The sequence below is a fragment of the Taeniopygia guttata genome, chromosome 5 (assembly GCF_048771995.1).
Source record: "Taeniopygia guttata chromosome 5, bTaeGut7.mat, whole genome shotgun sequence".
NCBI classification, from domain to species: Eukaryota; Metazoa; Chordata; class Aves; order Passeriformes; family Estrildidae; genus Taeniopygia; species Taeniopygia guttata.
In genome coordinates this window covers 50,351,962-50,377,236 of record NC_133030.1, presented here as the reverse complement: position 1 = coordinate 50,377,236, position 25,275 = coordinate 50,351,962, and the positions used below count along the sequence as shown (strand labels likewise).

At 39.8% G+C, this 25,275-nt stretch overlaps 1 protein-coding gene across 3 annotated transcripts in view; it reads left to right on the top strand.

Moving 5' to 3' along the window:
- CLMN (calmin) overlaps positions 1-25,275 on the top strand; it is a 74,271-nt gene that overhangs the window by 38,582 nt on the left and 10,414 nt on the right. For all 3 annotated transcript variants that reach the window (XM_030274921.4, XM_030274920.4, XM_072930373.1), the window contains exons 2-10: positions 10,087-10,148; positions 12,636-12,731; positions 14,220-14,303; positions 16,842-16,934; positions 18,170-18,357; positions 20,119-20,312; positions 21,272-21,354; positions 22,532-23,845; positions 24,963-25,150. In XM_030274921.4, coding sequence (XP_030130781.3) covers positions 10,087-10,148; positions 12,636-12,731; positions 14,220-14,303; positions 16,842-16,934; positions 18,170-18,357; positions 20,119-20,312; positions 21,272-21,354; positions 22,532-23,845; positions 24,963-25,150 — 2,302 coding nt within the window. The remainder of the gene's footprint in view (positions 1-10,086; positions 10,149-12,635; positions 12,732-14,219; positions 14,304-16,841; positions 16,935-18,169; positions 18,358-20,118; positions 20,313-21,271; positions 21,355-22,531; positions 23,846-24,962; positions 25,151-25,275) is intronic.

The following is a 25,275-nucleotide window of genomic DNA, read 5'->3' as shown; positions in this document are numbered from 1 at the left end:
GAATACTTAATAATGTCTTTCCATGATCTCAGAATGAACACACAATGGGGTTATGTAAACTCTGGCTCTCAAAATCCATGAGTCATATCTCATATTTCTGAAATGTTTTATTTATTTCATACAGCTGTAACGAGTAGAAACTCCTCATAAGAGTTAAACTTCTCGACTTCAAACCAGGCTCTCACAACGAAGCCCTTGCTGGATGGATGAGCCAGGCAAGGCACTGATTGCTGCACAGGACCATGACCATCTGCAAAAGCTTCTCAAGTGAAGGCACGTGCAAAGGCAGAATGGCTCTGTCCTGGCTCTAGCACAGCTCTGTGAGACACCTGGGCTTCTTCTAAAAGAATCTTGTACAAGTCACACACAAACAGTCTTAAAACAGCTTTGAAATCTCTGCATCTGAGCACAGACAGGGCCTGAGTGAGGAGATTTTGTCATCCCATTCACCCACAGTGCCAATGCCCGTGCTTGTACTAGCTCACCTGATCTCAGTGGTGGTGACAAGGTGTTCAGACATCAGGGCCTGTGTGCAGTGCAGTCTTCCTTATGCTTTTGGTGTCTTTTCCTATTTTACTGGATTGTTCAGCTCCTTAAGGATTGCCATAAGGAACTGGAGTGTGTGGTCTTGACAGCATTGGTGTCCTCTTCTGCCATCCATCCATGCATGCATGCATGCATCCATGCATGCATGCATGCATGCATCCATTCATCCATCCATCCATCCATCCATTCATCCATCTCATTTCCTATGGTTGAAGAAAAATGGAGGCTAAGGTACTGATGTTTTCCTGTTGGGGAGCATGGATGTTCCACCTCTAAAGGTAACTGGAGGCCTAAAGAAGGTGGAGGTATCACCTATTAACCGTATTCAGCACATACCAGCATTCCTCAGGGCTGAAACTGCCAGGCGTGCCTGTCAGAGGAAAAAGAGGCAGAACAGAAGCTGACTGATTAGAGCTCTTCTGACTCCTACAGCAGCAGGAATGCTGTCAGCCCTCATGCTCTGCGTTATTCCCACTGCACAACATTCCTGATTTGATGTGGCAAATGGATGAAAAGCCAGGAGGAACATGCACTAACCATAATCCTGTTGTTAGGGCTCGGGGTGAGATGCAAGGCAGTGCAACAAGGGAAGCAGGAGTGAGCTCATGTGATCGTGTTTGTATATTTAAGTGCTCTTGGCCCAAGGGCTGCTGTACACAGTAGGCCAGCTCTGCTGCCAAAATGTGGCTTGACCCTGCCCTTGTGCTGGCCCTCCCTCTCATGCCAAAATGCCTTTATTCCTCTGCTAGGGACTATAGGTCTGCCTTTCTCTGGAATATCAGATTAACTTCAACTGAGTACAAGCTAATATAACAAATAAATAGCTCACGTCCCCTTTTGAAGTGTATCTCTTGAACACATCTCAGGAGGGATCGTTACGCACGCTGGACACAGTTCAAAGCAATGAAATACGTGTTCTTTCCATGAGCTTTTTTTTTATAATTTTAAACTTGGCTTTTGGAAAGATGTAATGATGCCATATGAACACTGCAGATTCTATTAAAGGTAGGGCTGGTTGCTTGCATGATAATTGGTTCCTGAAGTTCTTGCTGCCCCCATTTGCTTCTTTGTAACAGAAGGCACTGCCTCGTCTTGTCCCCAGGGATAAAAAAGTCTGATAAGGATAATGACAGAGCTGATGGGGTTGAAGGTACAGTGCAAACACACAGTATAGTTATGTAGTAATGGGGGTTTTTGCTTTAAAGCAGATTTTTCTTGCTATGGATAATACTGTACATGAGGAATGTCTCTCTGGTAAATTTTGTCTTTGGAAATGTCCTTAAACAACACAGATATTTGCTTGACACTTAAATCCAAATTCTTTTACGTTTGCCTTTCCTTCTGAGTGGATGTTCCATGTTTTGGCTATGAAGGACAGAATGTGAATTGTCATGGTTTCTGCCATGTTCTCATTTGAAATTTGGAAAATAGTTGCAAAAATTAGCAAGGTAGAGAGGTGGTGGCTGTCCTGGAAGCTACAGGTGAGCTATTTAATAGCAAAGTGAGGAGGCATGTCAGTGTCAGTGTTGAAAATTCATGAAGTGTCTACAGCTCACTGTGCTGTGGTTTTTGATGACGTTGGTTAATGCCATAAAATGGTACTATTTTACTGTTGGAGCCTCAGGACAAGAGAGCTCAAACACACATTGCTCTTCCTTGGGTTTTCATCCTCGCAGATTTGCTTAAACCTGCCTTCAGGCATGTAGCTAAAAATGTGGACCTCCATCAAGAGTATCAGTCAGTCATTTGTGGGCTGCATTTCCACATTCTGGGAGACTCAGGAAACACTGGGATTCTGAGTGTTACTACAGGCCTTAATCCAAACCCAGTCCAAGATTTTGCCTGATACCTCCTAGCTTTGATTAATTGGTAAGCTGTGCCAATACTATTTCTGAAATATGTTGATACATTACACCCTGGTCTTTGAGCCTGCTGGAGCAAAGGAAAGACTGCCACTGATTTCAGAAAAATAATTTCTCTGCTCACTTTTGGTAGCTGGATAACATCACCCAGAAGAATACCCAGCAGTTGCAGCTCACAATTCCCCGTGCTGCCTAAAGCAGTGCTCACCAGGGTGCAGAGGGGACCAGGCTTTCTGCTGTGCTGCCCACAAAGCCTGTGTTAGTGCTAGAGAGGCCAGGCTTGGCATCTTGTGGGGGAGACTGACTTTGCTGAACACTTAGAATTTCGACATTCTTAGTCTGCCTGCAACTTCTGTGGCATCCACCCTTTCTGGAAAAGCAGGAGGAACTCTCGTGAAGCCTCCCGGAATATCTCTCAAAAGGTCATTTCAGTCAAATGACAACACCTCAGGAGTATGTACTGGTCAGTGCTAGGCTCTTGCATTTTATAAAATGTATCTTAAAAAGGATTTCTACTGTAGTTCAGCTTTTTATCAATTTTAATCTAACTCTGGCAGCCTATGGCCTGCCTTCATCCATTTTTGAATGGTGGTTGCCTTGCCTTGCAGTACAGCACCTTATATAGTGTAGCTCCCACCTCTTACACTGTTTTTGGTTTTGTGTTCCTCTCTGTCCCTCCAAAAGAGGCTTGTACCCTCTACTTCAGATCACGTGTCTGGCCCACAATGAACAAAGCATCTGCTTGTTCCTCCAAAGCCAGAGGGTTTTTCTTTCGTAAATATTAATCTCGTAAACCTCTTCAATCTTTTGCTCTTAGAGTTGCATGTATTTCTGCATGTCTCTAATATTCACCTGATTACCATGCTCCTCACTCTATTCCTTCTGTGCTGCTTATTGGCTTTGATAAGAGATGTTAAAAGGAAGAATAAGTGGGATAGAGGCAGTAGGAAGTGTGGCTCTGGATTCTGCACATCCATACAAGGCTGCTCCATTTCTTGAGCACACCAGTAGGTTTTGGCTGTCCCTGCACTGAGTTACACTTTCTGGCTCTTACTACTGCTCTTTCAGTTCTGCAAACACATAACTAAGTTTTACTTCTGAACGTCTTCTAGTGCTGTGGTGTCCAGAAGGCTTTGTAAGCATTCCTTGGTTTGGATAATGATTACTTGGCCAGGTAATCTCGAGTTGTTTGGGGACAGTGGGGGAAGCAGAAGAGAGAAATCCAGAAGCTACAGGCACTCCAACAAGCAATTCTTTGTGATTTCAGGGCTTTTGCAAGGTAGTTCTGTGATGTGTTCATGGCTGCATTTCCTTACCTGATTTTAGAAAATGAAACTACTGTCCTTTAAGTTTTTAGATCAATTTCAAACCTGTTGAATTTAACCTAGTTAATACTTTATTTAGGCCCAGCTATCTTCATGGTAAACACTGATGGCTGTTTCATTCAGTGTTCAGAACAGAATTGCATTTCTCTTTTTTAACCTTGTCAGATTTTGTTTCATAACATTCCTGGTATGTAAATGAGAAATTTTGTTATTCTGTTCAATAACATTTCACATGTATATAAAGAGTAATGTGAACAAAGATGTTTGCTTTGTGGTTGAAGGGTATGTGGAGGGGAATCTTTACCATCTGCCACTACAAAATTAGTTTTCAAGGAAAAATATAAATCCCTCTTATTGGAAGCTATTTTGATAAACTCTAATAGTAATATATTATGTAGGATTTCTCTTCCAAAGCCCAATAGAATTTACAAGTAAATTCATCTAATTCTTTGGTAAGAGAAACATCTGTCTCAGACATTATGAGGATTGAAGCAGTAAGAGTTTTTTTAGAAATCTCATATTCATCTTGTAATATTTGCCTGGTGCATGTAATCTTAATATACCAATTGCAGCAGTAAATATTTTGCCATAACCAGACACTGAAGTCCAAAAGAAACCTGTTTAGCTGCAGCTAATGAAAATGTAATGCTTGAGATCTTACAATGTTTGTGTTCTGCAGCACCAACCTGAGTATTAAAGAATTTTGAACCAATAAGACTTGGACTCTGCAACTTTGATGGAATGAAAAACCTCAAGCTTTCAACACCTGCCATAGAAATTTAATAAGGACCCTAATAAATGGGTCAGTTTCAACAAACAATTAACTTAACAACTTCATCTGGAGGGCTTAGAGGCCCAGTTCATAAGAAGTAACTTGAGAGCAGACTCATGTTATATAGTGTAGTTAATGCTTGCTTTAGAAAACCAGAGTTTTTAAGATTTAATATTTCATGTGCTCCAGATTACACCAAATTGGCATATGGTATGCAACAAAGCCTTCAATCCCTGTATAGATCAAACAGAAATTTTATATTAATCTTCTAAGCTGTTTGGGAGTTTCTTAAGCACAAGGAAAATAAGAATTCACAGGAATTCATAAACTTATAAAATTAATTTTGTGGGCAATTTGGCTAAAATTTTTCCTTATATTTTGATTGTGCCTTTAAAATTCACACTCCTACAAATATGGAGATTTTTATGTGCAAGTACTGAGTGTTCACAGAGCACTGTTGCTGGACTGCACCATATACATGAGAGGAATGTTTTGAGCTATTTTTTTAATCCTCTAGCGAAAACATTTAATAGAAATGATGTCTCTGAGCATCCATAGTTCAATGTGTTTAATGTAACTCTGTGTTGACATCAAACAAAAGTACAAAATTTAATTGCACTTTTCCCTGTCCTAGCTTACACATTTAATCTTAAACTCTCCAGGTTTTTTTGCTGTCAGTTGCTACCCCCTCACCCAGTCTCTTTTGCTCACCCTGCTTTTACTTCTGTTACAGTACACCTTTAATCATGCTCCCCATGCCAGATGTGTTGCTTACATGTGCTCTGTCCTTGGGCTGTGCACCTGAACTTTGTCCCATGTATTGTATTTGAACAACAGAAGGTCTCCTGGACAAGGATCTGTACTTCCTTAGGGATGTCCGTATCCAGCATCTGTCATCAGCATCCTGTGTCTAGTGCCTGACCACGTACTCTAATTTATGGCATGATCATTACTTGCCCATAGGCAATAACTTGCATCTATCATCATCTAATGAGCATTTTTAGGTAAAATCCATTTTCTAAGATGTCAGTCTGTCTTCCTTTGTGAACACGGTTTGCAGAGAAACAAGCATTCAGATTTGTTAGTATGATGCCTAGTAATCAGAAATATCTAAGCTGTGTCACAGTGCAGGAACACCATGGAGCCCAGTTTAAAATCCAGTTAACATTTTATTTGTAGACCTGGAGTTCAAAAGTGTGTTCGTGTGTGAAAAAGATTGTTCCATGTGTGTTCATTAGAGACTGATTGACTGCTTAACCCTATGAATGTGAGTTTGGGGGTGAGGAGGGCAGAAGGAGAGGAATTTGCATTTCCCAGGACTTAGGGTGTCTGAACCACGTTCCACTTTGGAGTTAAGGCTGTAGTATTTAATTATCATACATTTCCCCATCTATTTTTGTTGTGTAATAAGAAGTGTCATTTTCTCCTGATCAAAGGCATTGGCAAATGCTGGGATACATCCAGAGCCATGCACATTATGAACTGGTTCTGTGGGGGCCACCGGGTACTTACGAAGTGACTATGGGGTGATTATCCTGGCAAGTTTTTGCCTCTGCAGCCAAGGGTGGTGAAAGCATTCTCTGTCACAGTTAGATGTCCAACACCAGCATTTCCACCTTGAAGACTTGCTTCTTGCTAATAGTGAGTGTATCTACAGAGGCTGAACTTGTGGTAGAAAGAAGGAAGGTGAATTTTGTGTTTATAACAAAACTGGAACTTAGCAAGGTGTTCAGAAGGTAAGTTGTAAGTGGATCTACAAGCCAGCTTGGCCTGTTGTGAAGGTTTTAATGTCATTTGATGATGATATCCAAGATGAAATGCTAATAGGTTTGGAAACAAATTTAAGTGACCTTCTACTTTGCTTTGGGAGTAATATCCGTGCATGCAAATCAAGCAGTTTCCTGAAATTACGTAATTATACACTGACAAGTGTTCTACTCAAATCAGCTTCCATGTTTCATAGTTCCTTGAAGTGCCCAGCCCCATGGTGGTGTGCCTCAGAGGATTATTCATAACTGGTTCTACAACAACAGAATAAATAGTATTTAGAAGCAAATCAATATTTGCTATCTCCAATTCACTGTTGAACATAGAGGCTCTAAGGGATTGGCTTCCTGCAGGTGATGCAAACAGTAGTGACCTTTGAGGAGATTTGGGAGGGGGATAAATGGCATTAGCAAATGCCTGAGGAATTTCTAGACCGATGGGGAAGGAAATAGTGCCACACAGGAAAGCAGCCAAACTCCCTTGTGCATTAGCAGCTTAACCTTGAATTTTGCCCAAGTGGTTTTTGAACTAGCTTAGTTTCATTTGAGGAATTAGTTGCCTTTGCCATAAGATTTTATGAAGCCGTATATCTTTGTGAATATTGAATACTGACTAGGGTGCAGTTACTGGGGCTGAGCCAAATTCTGCCAAATTCTGCCAAATTCTGCCAAATTCTGCCATCCTCTAGGACACAGCTGTGGGGCAGAGAACTGTGTGGGTTATACAATAGGGTACACCCAATCCTAACAGTACACCTTTTTCTTCTCCAGTGGCTTCTTTCCCTCTAAATTACTGCAGTCAATGCCTGTCAGTGCCCTACCCATGCCCTTTGATACAAACACTGTGCCTCTTGCACCCTCCTGTGAAAGCATGTTGTAGTTGGGCTTACTGGAAGAGTGTGGAAGACCCAGCTTCTGTGAGCAGTCAGAATTTGCCTCTGTAATTTTTCTCTTATATCAAGATCTGAGCTGAGCTGAATCAAAAAGGCCATTCCTGACTTTTTACCTTTCAGCATTACATCTTTCAATTCAACCCTCACAGCAGGCATCCTTCTTTTCCAGTGTAGGATTTGTTTACAGGCTAGCCATATGGTGGGTGTAATTATTATTTTATAACAGTGTTATTGCTCTCAAGCTGCCCAGTAACCACAGTGCAGTTTTAGTAAACTATATACGTATGTATAGGAACTTTGGGCTTGAATTGTTTTCTTCACTTTCATATAATATGGGGTGTGAAGGAGAAAAAAATATTTTATTTAATTTATAGAAACTGCATAAAGTTTATAGAGTTTCTACAATCATGTAAATGAAAAGATTGTGGAGAGGTGGGGCTGTACTGAAACTGGGAGGTCCACAACAGAATAGCACTTAAAGGTACACACCAGTAAATACCTGTGCTGAATTTTTCCCATTAAATCTGCCATCGAGCATATGGACTGTATTAGGGGTTTGTGTGCCTTAGGGATTTTATAAACACATTTCCTCTGCTTTCCTCTTCCCCTTCCAGTTACTGTTGCTTTAGAATTTTACAGAATCAAACAGTGCCCATTCTGGGGTCATCACTCTTCCTGGAAAGAAGAAGTTTGCCATAGAGACAAATTAATCTCAGAAGCCTGTCTACGTATGCAAGTGCTTTCCTGAATGTGCCTTTTTTAATGTTTGGTATGTGAGCTTTCCGAAGCAGTAATACCAGCTTGGCTCACCGATCCTTTGAGGCATATGTGCAACTCCTGATTTGCATCACGGCAGAATTTCTGCAGCAAAATTGGGAGCCAGTGTGTGCTCAGTTTTATGGATGATCTGTAAATAAACACAGCTCTCTTTTGCATCCTTATTTACACTGAAAGTGAAGGTTGCCAAAGTTACTGGTGAAAAATACAAGAAACCAAGCCTCTGATGAGACCAGAAAACACTGTATTTGCTCCTGTGAACCTTTCTGTGTTTCCTTTTTGATTTTGGCTGACATTGGAAATCTGTATATCCAGCCCATTTGATAAGTCTCCATTTTCTTTTCTGAAGCCTGTCACTAAAGCCATCCAAGCATTCCTCAGCATTTCAGAAAGTTTAATAGGTGGCCCTGTTGTCTGCTGCTAGGTCCTCTGCCTCTTCTGTACACCTGTATTTGAACAGAAAGAAGTATATCTGGGAACAATTCTGGCTTAACCTCCACCCACTGTCAAAGGTTAATTTTAACAGCTCAGTCACCCAAGTTACAGCCTGGGTGACACACAGCACTTCAGCAGCGCAGCCGTGGCTGTGGGAGTGAGTGCATGGAAACCCAGCTCTGAAGCTGAGGTGCTGAAGAAAGCAAAGCCCAAGAAATATGTGACACATCTCTCAGTTTATTGTACTTTGAGATTTGTAGGTGGTAAATGCTGTGGGTGTTTTACAGACACTCTGGAGTCCTAATATAATTTACAGTTTCATTTGTAGAGAGCTGTTTCAAATCTTTGCACGTTCTTCTACGACATTTTAAAAGAAAAGCCAACAGCAATAATTAGTTTGGCATTTTCTATGTTTTCTAAAGAACTTAAAGGGTAATGTCTTTTTTTAACCAATCTTGGAGAAAATCAGGTTTTGTGGAATAAGACGACTTAAAAGGCCTGAATGGACATCAGTGACAGATGTACTTCATGCTGAAAAGCTCTATTCCACTACATCAAAATACGGAAAACAGTTATACATATGATTAGAGGCTGCTGACCCTTTGGTTAAAATGATCAAAAAGAACAATATTAAAATTTGATTTACAGAAGCTACTGCTTGGTCTGTAATCAGTCCGACCAATAAAAGCAACCCAGACTTTTTCAGAATGTGATTTCCCAGTAGATAGGTTTTTGTAGGGCTGAAGAAACACAAAATGGTTTTAAAATATATTTGATATGCTCTATGAGTAAATTGAAATACTAGCATGTAACTAGTTTTAATGGGTTTTGTTCATAAATTGCCAGATTTCCTTAATTCAAGTGAAACCTGGTAACCTCTTGAGAATAATTGTCTTTAAAGTGAAATATTGCTTTGACAGTCTACTTCATTTATATTAAATATATGGTTTACTTTTTTATATTAGAAGGTAAATGAAAGCTGGTCAGTAATATGATTCCTCTTACACTCTTGCCATAGTTCACTATGGAAATGGATTCAGGAAATGGCAGATGTGATTAAAAACTCTTCAGCTGGCCCAAGAGCTGTTTGCACAGCACCCTGTGCACAGCACTTCTGGCGAGGAGCAAGCACTCCTAGTCTTATTACAATATAAATAAAATGATTCTTCAGTCTGGGGACTTGGAATTTTGATTATAAATGCACTAGTTAGGAGACTGGGAAGATGGGATTTCATGAGCCTTTTCCATTGATAAGAATGAAGACAAAATGGTTGTGCCGGGCCCATTTCCCTGTGCATGCAAATACATTGGAATCCATGCCAGTCCACTTTGCATGAGGCTGTCAGAGCAATAATCCTGTAAATTGACATAGAAAGGTCAAGCTGCCTGCTCAGAGGGTGACAACACTGGAGAGCTGTGCACAGCACATAAATGTTCACCTCTCAGAAGCTGAACACCCAAGATTGCAAAACTAAGAAAGTCCTTCCTCCTGCCTTTTAAATGCATCTACAAATGTATAGCTCATGTCTGGTCAAAGAAATTTAATAAAACACTGAAACTGGACCTTATATCTCCTGATTTAGAATATATTTGTTTTATTCACCTAGTTCTCATGAATTCTAACTCTTTTGTGCATCAGTTTCTGAAATTTACTGCGAGTTTTCCCTCTTCTGGAAAGTTAAGTGCTGTTTGTGTTTCTGATATTTCTAGTCGAACGCGAAAATGTACAGAAGAGGACCTTTACCAGATGGATAAACCTGCATTTGGGAAAGGTAAGACTGACAAACAGCCTTGATATCGGGATGCAAGAACATAGCTATAGACAGAGTGCAGTTAACTCCTCTAAAGTAGTTAAAATTTAGAAACAAAGTTGATATCTGTACACATTGAGAGGAGAATGAGTGGAAGCTCAAAGCCTGTTTTTGGATCAATTAAACTCATTTCCAGGCACAATGAATACTGGTCTGACATTTATCATCTCAGGTTCATTTAAATCTTTAATGCCATTGCCTGTTACCATGAGGGTACAATTTTCCCATAGAATGCACCCACATAAAATCAAATATGGTTCAAGCTCTGAGGTGATGATGACGGTGTTCTTCCCTGAACTGGAAGTTTGAACATCTGAGGAATCATGGCTAAAGAAAGCTGTTCTTCAGAACCTGTGTTCATTGCAGATCTGAAGATAGAAAACAGTAATTCCTTGTCAGTCATGTTATTGTGGGAAATATGATGGGATCTTCACATATCCACTAACATCAGAGAGCTCATGTTTGGACATCATATCTTTTAAGTTGTAATTGTTTCTTAATGACACCATAATATGGCTCTTAAACCTAAGATATTGTTCTTATTGGTAGTAGATAAGTACTACCTCTCCAGAGTAGTCTGTCATGCAGAGACTTTTTTTATGGTGTTGAGGGTGAAAAGAGAAAAAAAACCATCCTGATATTACTGAGAGAGCAGCAATGCTTAGTGCAGGATCAAGGAATGAGACCAGCTTCCTGATCTACTCAGACTGGTGATTGAGCTTCACAATGCTTTAGTATGTGCAGCAAAATTTCAAAAGTACAGAGTGGGACTAGGTTTGGGCTGGCTCTCGGTTTAGTAGTTCTTGAGAAGTGATTGCATTCCTGACACAGTCAAGGGGATTTAGAAGAAAGGCATCATATATATAGTTGCTTAAGTCCACTACTCTGCAGTGAGTGTTTTTGAAGGCATAAAGGGATCCTCTTAAATCTCACTGGAAAATCAGAATAAGGCTACTTGGAAGTGTTTTGACTAGCAATTGCTCCCAGAGGCCTCTCAGAAAGAAGACAGTGTTACATGATGCCTTCGTGAATCAGGCTCTAGGGCTTTACACTAACTGCAGTTTTGGAACTTGTCAGAAAGGGTTGTCAAATATGTGACTGCAAAGAAGGTCTTTGATTTACAGAAGGAAAAAGGCTGAAAAAGGCTGAAAGGGTGCTGTTAATTCTGGTGTGCCAGGCATATGAAGTCTTAGAAGCTTTGTGGGCAGGTCAGCTTTCTCTGGAGTGCATACAATTTTTTTTTTCCTCTCTGATTCAACAAATAGGAATCTTTTCTGGACAAAGGGTGAAAGCTTTTTGCTTTATTATTGTATTTCATGGAAGTGGTGTAATAAACAATGAAAACATGTAAACAATGACAGCTTCACTGAAAACTGTCTCTAATTACAGGTGATTCCCTGAGGAGACTCACTGAGAAAGGTGTCTTCTGCCTTTATTCCCAAAAAGCACTTCTTGCAGAGTGGCTTCTGTTTTTCAGAGGCAGCAGTGAAGTCTTCTTCTATTTCTTCAGGAGACTTCTAGTGTGATCCTACTTGGGTCATCTCTTGAGATGATCTGGCTCTGCTGATCATGGGATAATTTGGAGTAGTGTGAATTTTCAAGTTCTGTTTGTTCTTTCTTTAAGTACTGAAAGAACAGAAAGTGTTTGGATTTTAGTCTTTCAGATAAGTTATTTAATTTTGAAAGGAAAGATACTTTGCTTTCTTTCATGGAGCATTGTTTAGTCTCTTGGCTAGATTAAAGACTGGTAATGAAAATGTGTGGTCCCAGTTGCCAGGAGCAGTGCTGAATCAAACACAAGTGCGTTGCCCAACCAAAGATGAAAAGATTGGGCTCTTTAGGGACACGTGAGTGAGTGGCACCTGAGCAGACTGTAATTGCTGCAGATGAGAATACCCCTAAGGGCTGAGCTGACTTGGCTGTTTGCCTTGAACTGCACACACCTACCAACACTGTAGTGAAGCGAGGAGATAGTTCCATTTGGAAGAGTTTGGTGAGAAAAGAGACACAAGTTGCTGTTTAAAGTACTTAGAAAATGCTGGAATAGAGAATGGCATCACCAGAAGCTTTTCACATGAGACAGGACATTGTGGCTGGCTGGATCATGGGCTTATTTCTGCACAAAGTGGTATTTGCATCTGCTGGACATGTCTTAGTCTGAGAGATCAACACCCAACCCCTGCTTGGTTATTTCTTAGGCAGAGTATTTAGGCTTAGATTCTGTTATGGGAAATCTGGGATAAGTCTTTGTCTACTTTCAGTTTTAGCTCCAGCATTCATAGGACAGAATTGCCACAGATGTGAGAACAATCAACTCTTTCTTACAGCGGGCTATGATTTACTTCTTGTATCTCTGTCTTGTAAAATTCTCCTTCCATCTCTCTGAAATCATGATGATTTATCAAAAAAGCAGTGTTTTAAAAACTACCTGGTTTCTTTTCTTCACAGTGCAAGCCTCCTTTGAAAGTGAAAGACTTGTTTATTGATATACAAGACGGCAAAATCTTGATGGCACTCCTGGAAGTCCTGTCAGGACAAAAGCTGGTATGTACACAGAGGGAGGAGCCTCCATACCTAGGAGCTTGATATGTTACAAGCTACAGTGCTTGGATATCCAAGGAATAAGGGTGAATTTGGGCCCATGTCTTGCATAATGTAGTAAGAATTTCAGCAACTTTGTTGTAATTTCCTTATGTTACAGGTGGGTGTCCTGAGCTATAATGTATATTTCAAGGAAATATGACAATGAGGTGTAAATGGTGTGTGATCAGTGTTAATGTTCCTACCCCTGAGGCTTTTTAAGGCTTTAATACTTTAATGCTCACATATTCCATTTGGAGATTACCCAACTTACATTACCAAGAAAACACATATTTGCTGTATCATTTTTTTAATCCCTAACTTCTGTTTCTGTTTTGTCTAAGATCATTATTACACTCAGTAGTTCTTCTGATGCCTGCTGTAGGTCTGAGTTTCATTCTGGTATCCTGACTCAGGTTTCATTAGTCTTACTAATACGGTCTAAATCAGCAGGACAAAGCTTTACTAATCAGAAAATTCTTCTCTCTTCCTTTCTTTGTAAGAGCTGTGTAAAGTTCCACATATCAGAAATGGAACACCCAATGCAAATATAAATGCCCAGTTGACTTTAATGTTTTCTTTTGCCATCAATCCTGTCATCAGAGCTCTCCTGTCTGTGGCTACCACACTTGGGTTAAGAGGAGCAGCTGTCTCACCGCTGCAGATGCATCTGGTGATGCTCTGTAGTGACTGACCACATGCATTTCCTGCAGCAGGAATGCCCCCTGAATGTGTGCTCACACATTCAGAGTCAAGAATACTTTTTAATATTCTTCAGGGTTGGCAGAGCTGCAGCAGAAGTAGCAGTGTCTCTATGTGCATTCACACAGATTGCATTGAGGGCCAGGCTTGAAATGAATTGAAAGAGGAGATACATTTTGGTAAACCCTAGGCTGTGCTTTGGGAGGTCAGGGAATAGGTGATAGAAGGGGGTAAAGTCATCTGGCTGCATTTCTTGTTAGCTGTTTCTGCACATATGGGATAACAACTGTGTGCCAAAATGGAATTGCAGGGAGACAGGCATGCAAAATCTTTCATTTCTGCCAAAGTGAAGGTTTTTGCCTCCCACCTGCCTATGCCTGCTATTAAAATTGCTCATGCAATTAGGGTAATTTCATTTAATTCAAGACAAAATAAAATATTTTATTATGAATTTTCAGGGAAATCTGATCCTGTGACTGAACATGGCTGGGGAGTGATTACATAAATAATCAGTGTGGCAGGTCCAAAAGCATGATAACATCTGGAGAGCAGGAAAGCTGGTTGCTAACCCTCTTTTGCTACAATCATGTAGTTGAAGCATTTTACAGCTCACAAAAGATGGCAATAATTTTTCATAGATAGATTTCCTTAGGTTTATTTTGCCTCAGTGCTTGTAGTGTTTTAAGCTTTGTATGATGTGGTGAATGATTCCACCAGTTTTAAAAACAGTGTGGCACTTCTTTTTTCTAGATGCATGAATACAAATCTTCAACCCATCGCATTTTTCGTTTGAACAACATAGCCAAAGCACTTAAGTTCTTGGAGGACAGTAATGTGAGTATTTTCAAAGACTTGTCTTAATATTTTCTCTTGATGTATGCTGCAAGTTGTAATTGTTGCTAATCTGATGTGCTGCATGTATTCAAGAAGAGTGTACTGCTCAAGAGGCTGTGACTTACCTTAGCAGCAAGGCTGAAAAGACACAAAAAAATGCACAACAAGAACACCTACAGAGTATAAAGCAAGGATTATTTGCTCATTTTATATCTTAAAGTTCAATGGGATTAAAGGATCAGAAACTCAATATTAAAAGAAAATAAAAAGAAATGCAAGTAATTTTTATGATCTGGGTCTTAGTGGCATTACTTCAGTTACACTGATGGTAGATGACTCTCTTTTCTTAGAAATACGTCACTTCTAGAAATCATGTATTTGTCTGGTAAACTGATTTCTGCAACAGCTGATCATGAGTCAAAAGCAAGAGAAAGTGAAATTTGGGAACATGATATAAAAGCATGATTCCAGGAATCAAAGCCTTTCAGGGATATAACTTCCCTCATAGTCAGTGTTGTACTACCACAGCATCACTTCCTACTATAAGTGACCAAGTGTGATCAGGCCCTGTAGCTGGAAATTATTAACTCCTTTTTTTATTTCTCCTGTGATGGATTTATTCCAAAGCCCTGTGGAAGTGGCCTGTGTGTTGTTGAGAGTAATGGGGTCAAGAGAAGCCCCAGCCCTGTAACAATTCATATGCATGGCATACTTAGATCCTCTAGAAAGAGTAAATCAATATTGGGCTATTTCCTATAAAGAATTCCGGTAAGGTTAAACTTTATGGCTGAGGAGGGATCAGTGTGTGCAAAACCCTGTCTTGTATGGGATGCTCCAACAGCAACTGGTGTTACTTTGCTGCTTCTCTGCACTGAGTTTAGCTCCTGCTCCAGCAGCAGTGCTTGTCATGCAGAAGAGTTGCTGCAAAACCCCAGTGCAGGAATTAAAATTATATCAGGTCTCAGCACATCTCTTGTGACTTTGTAGGTGTAGGAGGTTTAATATCCTTTGCCTTTTTCCCCAGGAGAGGATGTGAAAGGTCAAGAAGTTGTCCAATAACTTCCAGGTGTTCAGCCTCCCTATGGAAACTCCATCAGTAGGGGCTGATCTGGCCCTAAATGTGTACGTCTACATGTCCTGCTGTAGAACTGCTAAGAAATATTTTATATATTCCCATATTTCTTAACAGTTTCCCAGTTGATGCTTTTCACCCAAATCCAGCTAAGGCCCACTGGCAGATGAGATTATTTCTCTCTGTTGGTACCAGCACTTGGCAGAGCTGCAGCTGAAGCATATCTGGTTGCCAGGACCTCACTAGGTCCTCAATCAGCAAGGCCAGGGAGAAGGAACCTTGAATGCAGGCGGCTTTTTAATTAGTAGGGCTAAAAACTACTTTCCTCTGCATTTCCTGTTCCCTTAAAGATAAGCAGTCAGTATCTTCTAGCTGAGTATCCCTTCTGGGTTCGGTGACAAACATAAGCAGCAGTAAGAGGATGGATGGAGCTCACACTAAACAGTGAAATGATAAATGCGACTTGCTCCCCATTTTAGTGAAACTGCTATTCAAATGTACTAAGTCTTAAAGGTTTTTCCTATGCCAAATACCTTGGAGCTAGCAAGAAATCTAATCCTTGAAATACGACAACTAGAGGTGTCTTCTTGCTAAGACTGAAAATGTTGTGCAAACCACTGAAGTTATTTTGCTTTCCTTTTTTCAGTTTAACCAAACCGGTTAGTGAAGGATGGTGATGAAAGTGTTGGCAAAATGCCTTGGCTGCCAAGAGCTTCAGGGTTAGATATTAAACCCCAGTGGGTGGAACCCCACAGTGTCTGTGGACCTGGGGCAGCAGGGTAGAGTGATTCACCGTGTCCGGGACTTCTCAGTGATAAATGGGCTGCTGGGCTTTAACTCGCTCCGGGTGCCATGTGCAGCACTGACAGCTTCCTTGTTTCCTCCCTCCTCCGTGACCTTTGCCAAAACCAAATCTCTGTTGTCTAAGAGAATAACATCCTGGTGTTATCAGCTGGAAAAAACCTCAGTGTGGGAAAGTCTAGAGTTTGCTTGGATTAGGCAACCCTATCCGTTGCTAACTGATTTAATCAGAACTCTGTGAAAAGCTGTGTAAGGTGGGATAAGGAAGGAGAAAGGAGATGCACAGAAAAGGAGAAGGAAGTAGATCTTACTAGGATTTAGATTTTTGTATGAGAAATGGCTCTCTACTTTTTAGGAGTGGGGTCCACTGGAGGGGGCCCCATCTTCTTCCATTTTTGTATGGAGGAGACACATTTGTAGTCCCAGAAATGCAGAACTGAATTCACTTGTGTTCTGCAGACTATGCTGGGGGTCACAGGTAGGAGTTCCAGGAGAAGGGTGATTGTGATCAGGGCAAATTTTCATTAATATAAGATTGCAGTATTGCCTTTTTACTGGCCTGTCAGTGGCAGTAGTGGTATGGACATATCCAGTAGTCTCAGTGCATTTTTTACATACACCTTGCTGCTTTGAATTTTGCTCTGAATTTATGATCTCTTCTGCAGGTAAAGCTTGTTAGCATCGATGCAGCAGAAATAGCAGATGGCAATTCCTCTCTGGTACTTGGACTAATATGGAACATAATCTTGTTTTTCCAGGTAATAAAATTTGAATACTTTAACCATAAGTAATCAGTCTTCATGGTATCCAACGATTCCAGCTGAATTCTGATTTTTAAATTGATTTTTAATCCTAAAGAACATAATTAATCATGCTAAACCTGAGCTTTTCCCCTCCTAATATACACTAATTTTAAACTTGCAGCTGCTTTCATTTTACTTCATTGGACCTATTTTGATGTAAATTGGAGACAATTTAAGTCCTCGTTTAACTTGGAACTGAATTAGAGCTTCAGATTACTACTTTCCCTTCTTTCCTGTGCCTTCTCAAGGTTCTGTTCCAAATTCCCTGGATCTGAACCAATGTCTTGGGTATGGTTCCAGGTCACAGTTTATTTTCAATAACCTTTACTGGATTTGGTCCAATGTGGTGGAAAATTCTATTTAGAATCACTGTTCTCTGGAGACTCAACACAGCAAAAATTCACAACTGATATACATGGTCATATGAAAGATCTCAAAGGACCTGGAACTGATAACACATATTTGAGCCTGAAAATTGATTTATCCCCAGTCTTAGATTTAAACTGCTCCCTAACTTATGCATAGTTTGAAAACTGCCTTCTAGACAATCCCAAATTCTAATGGAGGGAGGGTTCTGCAACGCTCGTAAGACTGGGAGGCCCTTTCATTCTCTTGGTCTGAATTTAAAAAATAGCTATAAGGTTAAAAAAAGATCTCAAAGTTGCACTGGGGCTTCTGTCCCTGGCTGAGCTCCTCAGGCTGAACAGTGCTGCTCAGAACCAGTTTGGCCAGGCGGACTCACAGGCAAAGGTGGTGTGACCAAAACCTGGCAGCACAGGGCAGGGAGTGGGGGGGCGACCCAAAAGCAGCAGAGTCTCAAATGTCAGTGCTGGTCAAGGACAGGGGTGCTGCTGCAGGTCACCATTTCTTGATGAAAAATATTTCACTCAAGCAATTCCTGTGAAGAGAACAATTTCAGTTAAACTAACTTTTCTTTCAAGGACATGTTTCTTTGCTTTTTGTTTAATTTGCACAGTTTGGCCTGAACTGGGAGCTTGCCCTTTCTGTTGCCTGGGCTGCTGCTGGCTGTCATGCTTGTAAAATACAAGTTGAGAGTTAAAATAAACAGGTTTATAATTATCGCTTAAAATTCAGTTATGGCACTGATCTCTTTAAAGTTTGCATGAAAACAAGGACACGATGCAGCCAGTGATAAAGCAGAATACTATGTATTTCACCTTTTATTCCAGATTAAGGAGCTTACAGGCAACCTCAACAGGAACTCCTCCTCCTCCAGCCTGTCCTCTGGGCCCAGTGGTCCAGAATCAGACACATCCCCCAGCACTCCCAGCGTGGAGAGAAACATGTCCATTACAGTGAAGGATCAGCGGAAAGCCATCAGGGCCCTTCTAATCTGGGTTCAGAGGAAAACCAGAAAGTAAGCTAACAAACCTTGGAACAAAACAGTGTCTTGCCACCTGCCCCTTTGAAGCTGAGTCTCTTTTTTCTGTCCTGCCCCATGGGTGTGTTACCATGTGCTGTGACTTCTTCTGCTTTTGAAGCTGGGGAGCACAGGGTGTCTGCAGGGGGGTGTTTCAATATGACCATGTGCTTACAGCAGCCATCTGACCTTGAAGGCCACTGCTGGCTCCACAGTTTGAGTGTTAAATTTTAACTTGCACTAACCTGCTTGGGGCTGTTTAAAACAGGATCATTTTCTACTCCCCAAACCCCAGCTTTCATGCAGTCTATTTGACATCTCTTGCCAATTAAAGGTTAGGTATAACCAGGAGGTGAACTGAAAAAATAAATGTACTGAAAGACTTTATCAGCAGCCTGTTAAATTAAGCAATAGCCCAAAGGGAGCTTCTCTGTGCACTGCAGAGTGCCTTGAAGGACAGAGCCCCTACCAGATTCCCTCCTTCCTCAGTATTAAAGAGGGGGTGAAACTTAAGTCACTTCTCTTCAACTTTTAACATTTGAGTAGATTTCCACTGCACAAGGCATCTTTATCCTCTTTAATAAAAAGTGGTTCTTTCACCAAAGCATTTTGTGTAGTAATGCTTTATCCTGGCAGAGTTACTGTCAGGTGAAAAAACTGTAGTGTAAGATGTCTCATGCACATTCAAATGCTTGGAGTGTATTTTACATGCATTGTTATTTGAAGTAGTGACTGGCAGAAAGTTTTAAAGAGGGTATGTCACAAAGTTACTTATACAGGTTGGTTAGCTGAATATCTGGCATTTTTGTCTCTGGATTTATATCTTGCCTTTGAACATAAATTTTCCGTGTTTAGTGTTGAAGACAAAAATTTACATCTAATATACTTGTTTCTGTGGACCACATCATCCCTTGGCTATCTCCAGTGAAGCTAAGGGTCCTTACTGAGCAGATAAACTTGTCCCATTGAGATCTGTGGTTCACTGCTGCCAGTGCAGACCATAGAGGAACTACAGTTTTAGTCCAAAATAATGTTGATGTCATTATTAATAGGTGATACAAAGAAAGTGGGGACCTGAGAAATAAATGCCACAGACTTTTCAGCCCAGTCAAAGAGTGCAAATTGAAAAGATCTAATAAGAGAAAATTGTTCTTGCAACTGCAGTATTTAAAACATAATAGCATCATTGTAATCCTGTTATCCCATGATCTGTGCAGAATTTTCTATTCTGGGGCTGTATTCCATTGCAAGTTTGATGGTTGTTTTTCCTCCAAAACTTTGGGCATCTAACACTCTTGTGGTTTATGCATATGCTGACACCATTTGCATTTGGCAGATTTTCTGCTATAAAAGGCCAAGTACACAGGAATGTGAATCATTTATGCTTATGTGTTTAAATATTTAAATCTTGGAAGCTTTCCCAAGCTATGGCATTAAAATTCTGGAGAGCAACAGAAACAGGAATCACAGAGACATTTGGTTTTGTGAATGTTAAATGTGGTTGCTGAATTCTTAAGGGCTTTGTTTTTACTAACTACTTCCTACAAGCAGGTTGGTGTCAGCTGTTAGCCACACCAATTCAGTTTGTGAACCCATGTGTTTTCTGAATGTATTTCTAGATGTTGAAATCCAAAAATATCTCAAATATGACAAGTGCTACTCAGCAACCTTACGTTTTAAGGAGTCTGAAAATGATGATGCCTTTACTTTGGATTTTGTAAGAAACCACCCTTGTAAAATGTATGTAATTCTGTTTAGGTATGGCGTTGCAGTCCAGGACTTCACAAGTAGTTGGAGAAGTGGCCTTGCTTTCTTAGCTGTCATAAAAGCCATAGATTGTACTTTGGTAGACATGAAGCATGCACTGGAGAAATCAGCACGAGAAAACCTGGAGGATGCTTTCAGCATAGCACAGAATAAACTGGGTGTCCCTCGGCTCCTCGAACCAGAAGGTAAACACATCAACTTTGTTGGGTCACACTCAGACTACACTGAATTCATGAATATTGCATTGTGATACATACCAAAAACCTCACAGTGATTAGGCTGCTGATGGGATCAGTGTGCTGAGCTTTTTGATAAGAAAAATAAAAATGGTCAGTGGCTTGTAATTGTATGCTTCCAGTCATATTAGTAAGCTCCTTGAGGTCAAAGATCCTACAGTAGTTTTAGCTATGTACACAGGTCCTAGTTCATGCTTAGATGCTTTGTGCCATCTGCATTCTTAGAGGGCATTAATTGTTGTGCTGAGGGGGGTATCAGTGTATTAGCACTGCTCTGTAATACCTAGGCTGCAGAGACTAAATGTCACTCTGGGACGAACTGTACAAGGCTGACATACCAGGCAAATAGAGATATATCCATTTAAATGCATCTGCATCTCCCAGTTTTGCCTTTACAGTGCATATATACACACAAGTATTTATACATGTAAACCTAAGTGTGTATGTGTATATAAAATATGTAAAAATTGATTTCTTGTTGTTCTTTTTACTGAACTCTACTAGACCAGTGCTAGGCACTGAATTGAAAGAACAATTGCACTTTCATCACCTGTTAGAAGACTGGGCTATCCTGCTAAAAATAAACCTCTGGATTGTCACTCATCTACAGCCAACTGTCTAGTGATAACAGCATAAATGGCAGAATAAAAGTGAATGAAAAGGGAACCCTGATCAGGGTTCAGTATGTGTTTTGAAATAGGAAAAAACGAATGTGAATAGGATGTTGAGAACTCTGTCAAGTACCATCAGCAGTGAAGTGCATCTCTCTTATCTGTCAGAAAAAAAAGAAGTGTTTGTAGCTGTTATTTCTGTGCCCATAACGTCAGGATAAATGTCTGACAATCTGTTCCTCTGCAAGAGCATTTCAAAGCTGTGTGTGCTCAAGCCCCTCACGTCTGTCTCCACAGATATCATGGTGGAGTCCCCCGATGAACAGTCAATTGTGACATATGTGGCACAATTTCTGGAGCACTTCCCAGAGCTGGAAGGGGTATGTGTTTACTGCTATGTAATGTAATTTCTTCAGTTTGTCTTGGTGTACGTAATAAAATCAGATTTATTTTCTAGGTTTCTTTCTTAGCTATTTAAATAAACAACAAACCTGGATTTAATTTTTCATATTTTTGTTAAATCCAGTGAAATGGGATTTCATCGGTGATTACTAAAATATTTTAGGTAGAATTGAGCTTTTATACATTTACAGCCAATTGTAACTCTCAGAGGTTAGAATTGGTTTCATAGGGATCTACTACTTTGCTATATTGGTTTTAAATAAGGCTGAAATTTATTTCTTTATCTATAATGATTCATTGGACTTGGAATTTAATTTTTACTTCTACCTTCTCAAGCTTGAGGGCCATGATCAGTATGAATTTAGCAGGTATGAGACACAAGAAACCAAAAGCTGAATCGTATCAATACAACAGTAAAAAGTACTCATTATAAGCATGAAATAAACTGCAGTTTAAATGACCAGGACTTTGATGCAAAAATAAAGAATTGAGGATTAGGCAAGGGTTGACAGTGTCAAGAATTGGCAAAGGCCTTTTGGAGAAACAAGCATTTTCTCTCATTTCTTGACAGAAGGTTACAGCTGGGATATATTTTGTTGTTGATAAAATTGGTGGGCATTACTAAAGTAATTGGAATTAAAATTACTATGGTAATCTAATAATTATTATTAGATTAGATGAGCAATAAGATTGGTTGACATTAAGACTTGTTGACATTTTTATGAACAAAGTTAAAACCTACCTTTCTTTTAATAGAGTCTGTTGGAAGGAAATAATCTAGTATATCCATATATTTCACAGTGGATTTATTGGAGCTGTTAGATTTATGTTATTCCCAGGGTTTGGGATTGTGTCAAAAAGCCAAGTCAGTTGTCTCCACAGGTGCAGCAGGGAGAGATAAATACATTAACAATTGAGGAGTAGGCTTGTCCACATTCTGATCTTCTTGTACAACTGCCTTCCTGACATTGATCATCTTTGTTCAAGGCACTTGACTTGCCAAAATAGTTTTCCTACTTTCAAAATATGTGAGTCATTAATTGGCCATTCATAAGTTAATGGACTGAAATATTGGTATTTATTCTTTGTGTTTGGGAAATGTAAAATGGTATCTGAGCTAGGATTTGTCTTCTAATGGTGTATCATCACTTACAGGAAGACTTTACAGATCCTGACAAGGAGCTTCCAATTGAGTCCACATATGTCCACATCAAAGACACACCATCAGAAAAGGAAGGCAAAATCTTTATTTTAAGTGAAAATGAAGAAAACATGTATACTGTTAATCATGAGAGGAGTCATCCAGCTCCTCCAAAGGTCCATATTCATGATATCCCTGAGAGAATCCCATCAGAAACCACTTCTGAAAATTGTAATGGGAAACTCAGTCAAGTGTTGGACGATTTACAGGAAACATCTCAAGAGGAGCCTCAAAGGCCTACCTCACTGAAAATTACAGGACCTGTCAGTTTTGAATCCAATTCCTCTTGGGAGGTTCTAAATGATAAATTCATGTCAGGTGAAGAGAGCATCTCTGATGGTCCACTGAAACAAAATGATGACCTTTCTCCAGCTGTTTTGACAAATCAGAAAAATTCTGTTGACTCTTTTGAAGAATACTCTGAAGAATTAACTAAGGAGACCCCTACTGAATATGACAATGAAACCAAGAGCCTTTCAGCCAATACTTCTTCTTTGAGTCCATTATCCTGGACTTCAGGTATACTTACAGATGATTCTATTAATAAAGTTGAAGAGAGTAAACCTCAGTCTTCAATTATTTTACCAGAAGATACATCAAAACAAGAAGATACACAGAAATATGTTCTCCACCTTCTAAATGAGGAAATACAGACACTTCCACAAGATGAACATACAAAGGAATCACCTGTCCTTGAGACAATAGAAACAAACCCTTGTTCACTGAATGGTTCTAATCTCAAAAGTGAAGAACTGTCTACACAGCACGAAATATCTGATGACTCTCTCTCAGATATACCTAAAACTCCAGAGGACCTGGACAGCTGTGATGAAGTTGAATCTGCAGCTGAAGTGCTACCCAGTTCTTCAAAAGTATCTGTGATACCCCATGATCTCTTTTATTATCCACATTATAATGTTCCCATATCAGCAGTGTTGAATGCTTACCTCGAGCCTTGTATTGAAGGTTATGATACAGGAAATGAAAAAGCTTCTTCTGAAACAGTAACAGATGTTTTACATGACAAGAATTTACCAGAACAGGACCACAAGGAAGATGCTCCAGAGTCAGAATTGGAGAATAAGCTAGGTACCCCTCCATCAGAAACAGATACTGAGAACAGTGAGGAGGAAACTACGAAAACAAGCAGTCACGTGAATTCTTCTGATGAAAAAGAAGTGCCATTACTAGTAGAAGAGTTAGAAATAGAAGAAGATGGCAATAAAGCCACCAACCATGAAGATTCCACTATTCCACAACATCCTGAGGTATTTTATTTTATTATCAGCATTTCTTTTTTATATATATGTGGACTTAGCATCAGATCCCAGCAGGTTTCATTTGCTTTCATTTTCCATTGTTTGGGTGAGATACTTAAAATGTACTTGGTTTCCTGTTCCATTACACTGTTTGCCACAGCCCCCTACTGGAATGAATGGAATTGCAGATCCCTGAGAAGACCTGACATTAAAAGAGAAAATAAGTCCTAATACTAATGGCACTGCAAAAATGTGAATTTATATGATGTTTTATTATCATTTGAGGCTTCTGTAATCTCTAAGCATAAAATATTGCCTAAAAGTATAGCAAAAATGTGACTTTTTATTATGTTTTAAAATAGTTAGAGGTTTCTGTATAATCCTTAGACATAATAGATTACCAGAGAGGGTATTTCCAATAATCTCTAATGAGATTAACAAAAAGTGGTATTGCTTCTAAAGAAAGGATACAGGCAATGATAACTTTGTCTCAAGCCAAGTAAGTTTGCCTACAAAAACTTACAAAACCAATTTGAGTACGATACGTTATATAGGTGAAATGAAGGCTTCTCTGCACTGGAGGAGGAGAAAGAAGTGGGTACTTTGGGGGTATTTGGTTTAGGCAGTTTGCTCCTGTATCTCTTCTTGCAGACACCAGTTTTGAAGTACCTTACCTGTTTTCCAGCACAGTAATTTTTGACAGCATTTTTCAGGAGTGAGGGTCCATTTAATGCTGCTCTACATGTTGCTTAGACACGTTACTTGAACATGTTTTGGTCCTGACTCTAACTACAGTAATGAAGTCAGTTTTCTGTTAACTTGAAGGACTAATTTGGGGTAGATTTACAGAAGTCTAGGGGATTGCTTCAAACAGCCATGTCATGTCATGACTTCTTAATAGAAAGATCTGACTTTCTAACTGTATTTATGTATGTATATATGTGTGTTGAACTGATGATTCCGTGTATCTCAAAAGATTTTCAAGAAATTGATTGCTTTTTTATTCTCTTCAGTGAGACTTTCAGTCTCATACTATCTGCAATTGAGTGTTTGAGTAGGCTGCATCACTAAGATATTTGGAAGGGTGGGGAATCAGCCATGTTGTCTAAAGCAAAACATTTCCTAGTTTCAACAGGCCATAGTAGAACATCTAGAGGATTTACCAATAGCCATAAAGACACCAGAAGAAAATAGTAATACAGAAGAGGAAGAGAAAAATATGATTGAAGAAGATTTGCAGATTTCAGAATTTGCCATTACTACTCCATCGCAAGATGACCTGGAAGAAAATGCTGAACTCCAGGAATTTACCAGGTATTTCACATTAACTTTGTCTTAAATACACTTAAGTGGTCTTTTGAAATTGCCCTATCCATTGCATGTTTATTGTAGTCTTGTTTTGGGAAGAAGTATTGGGATTGATTGGCTTCTTCCTGTGT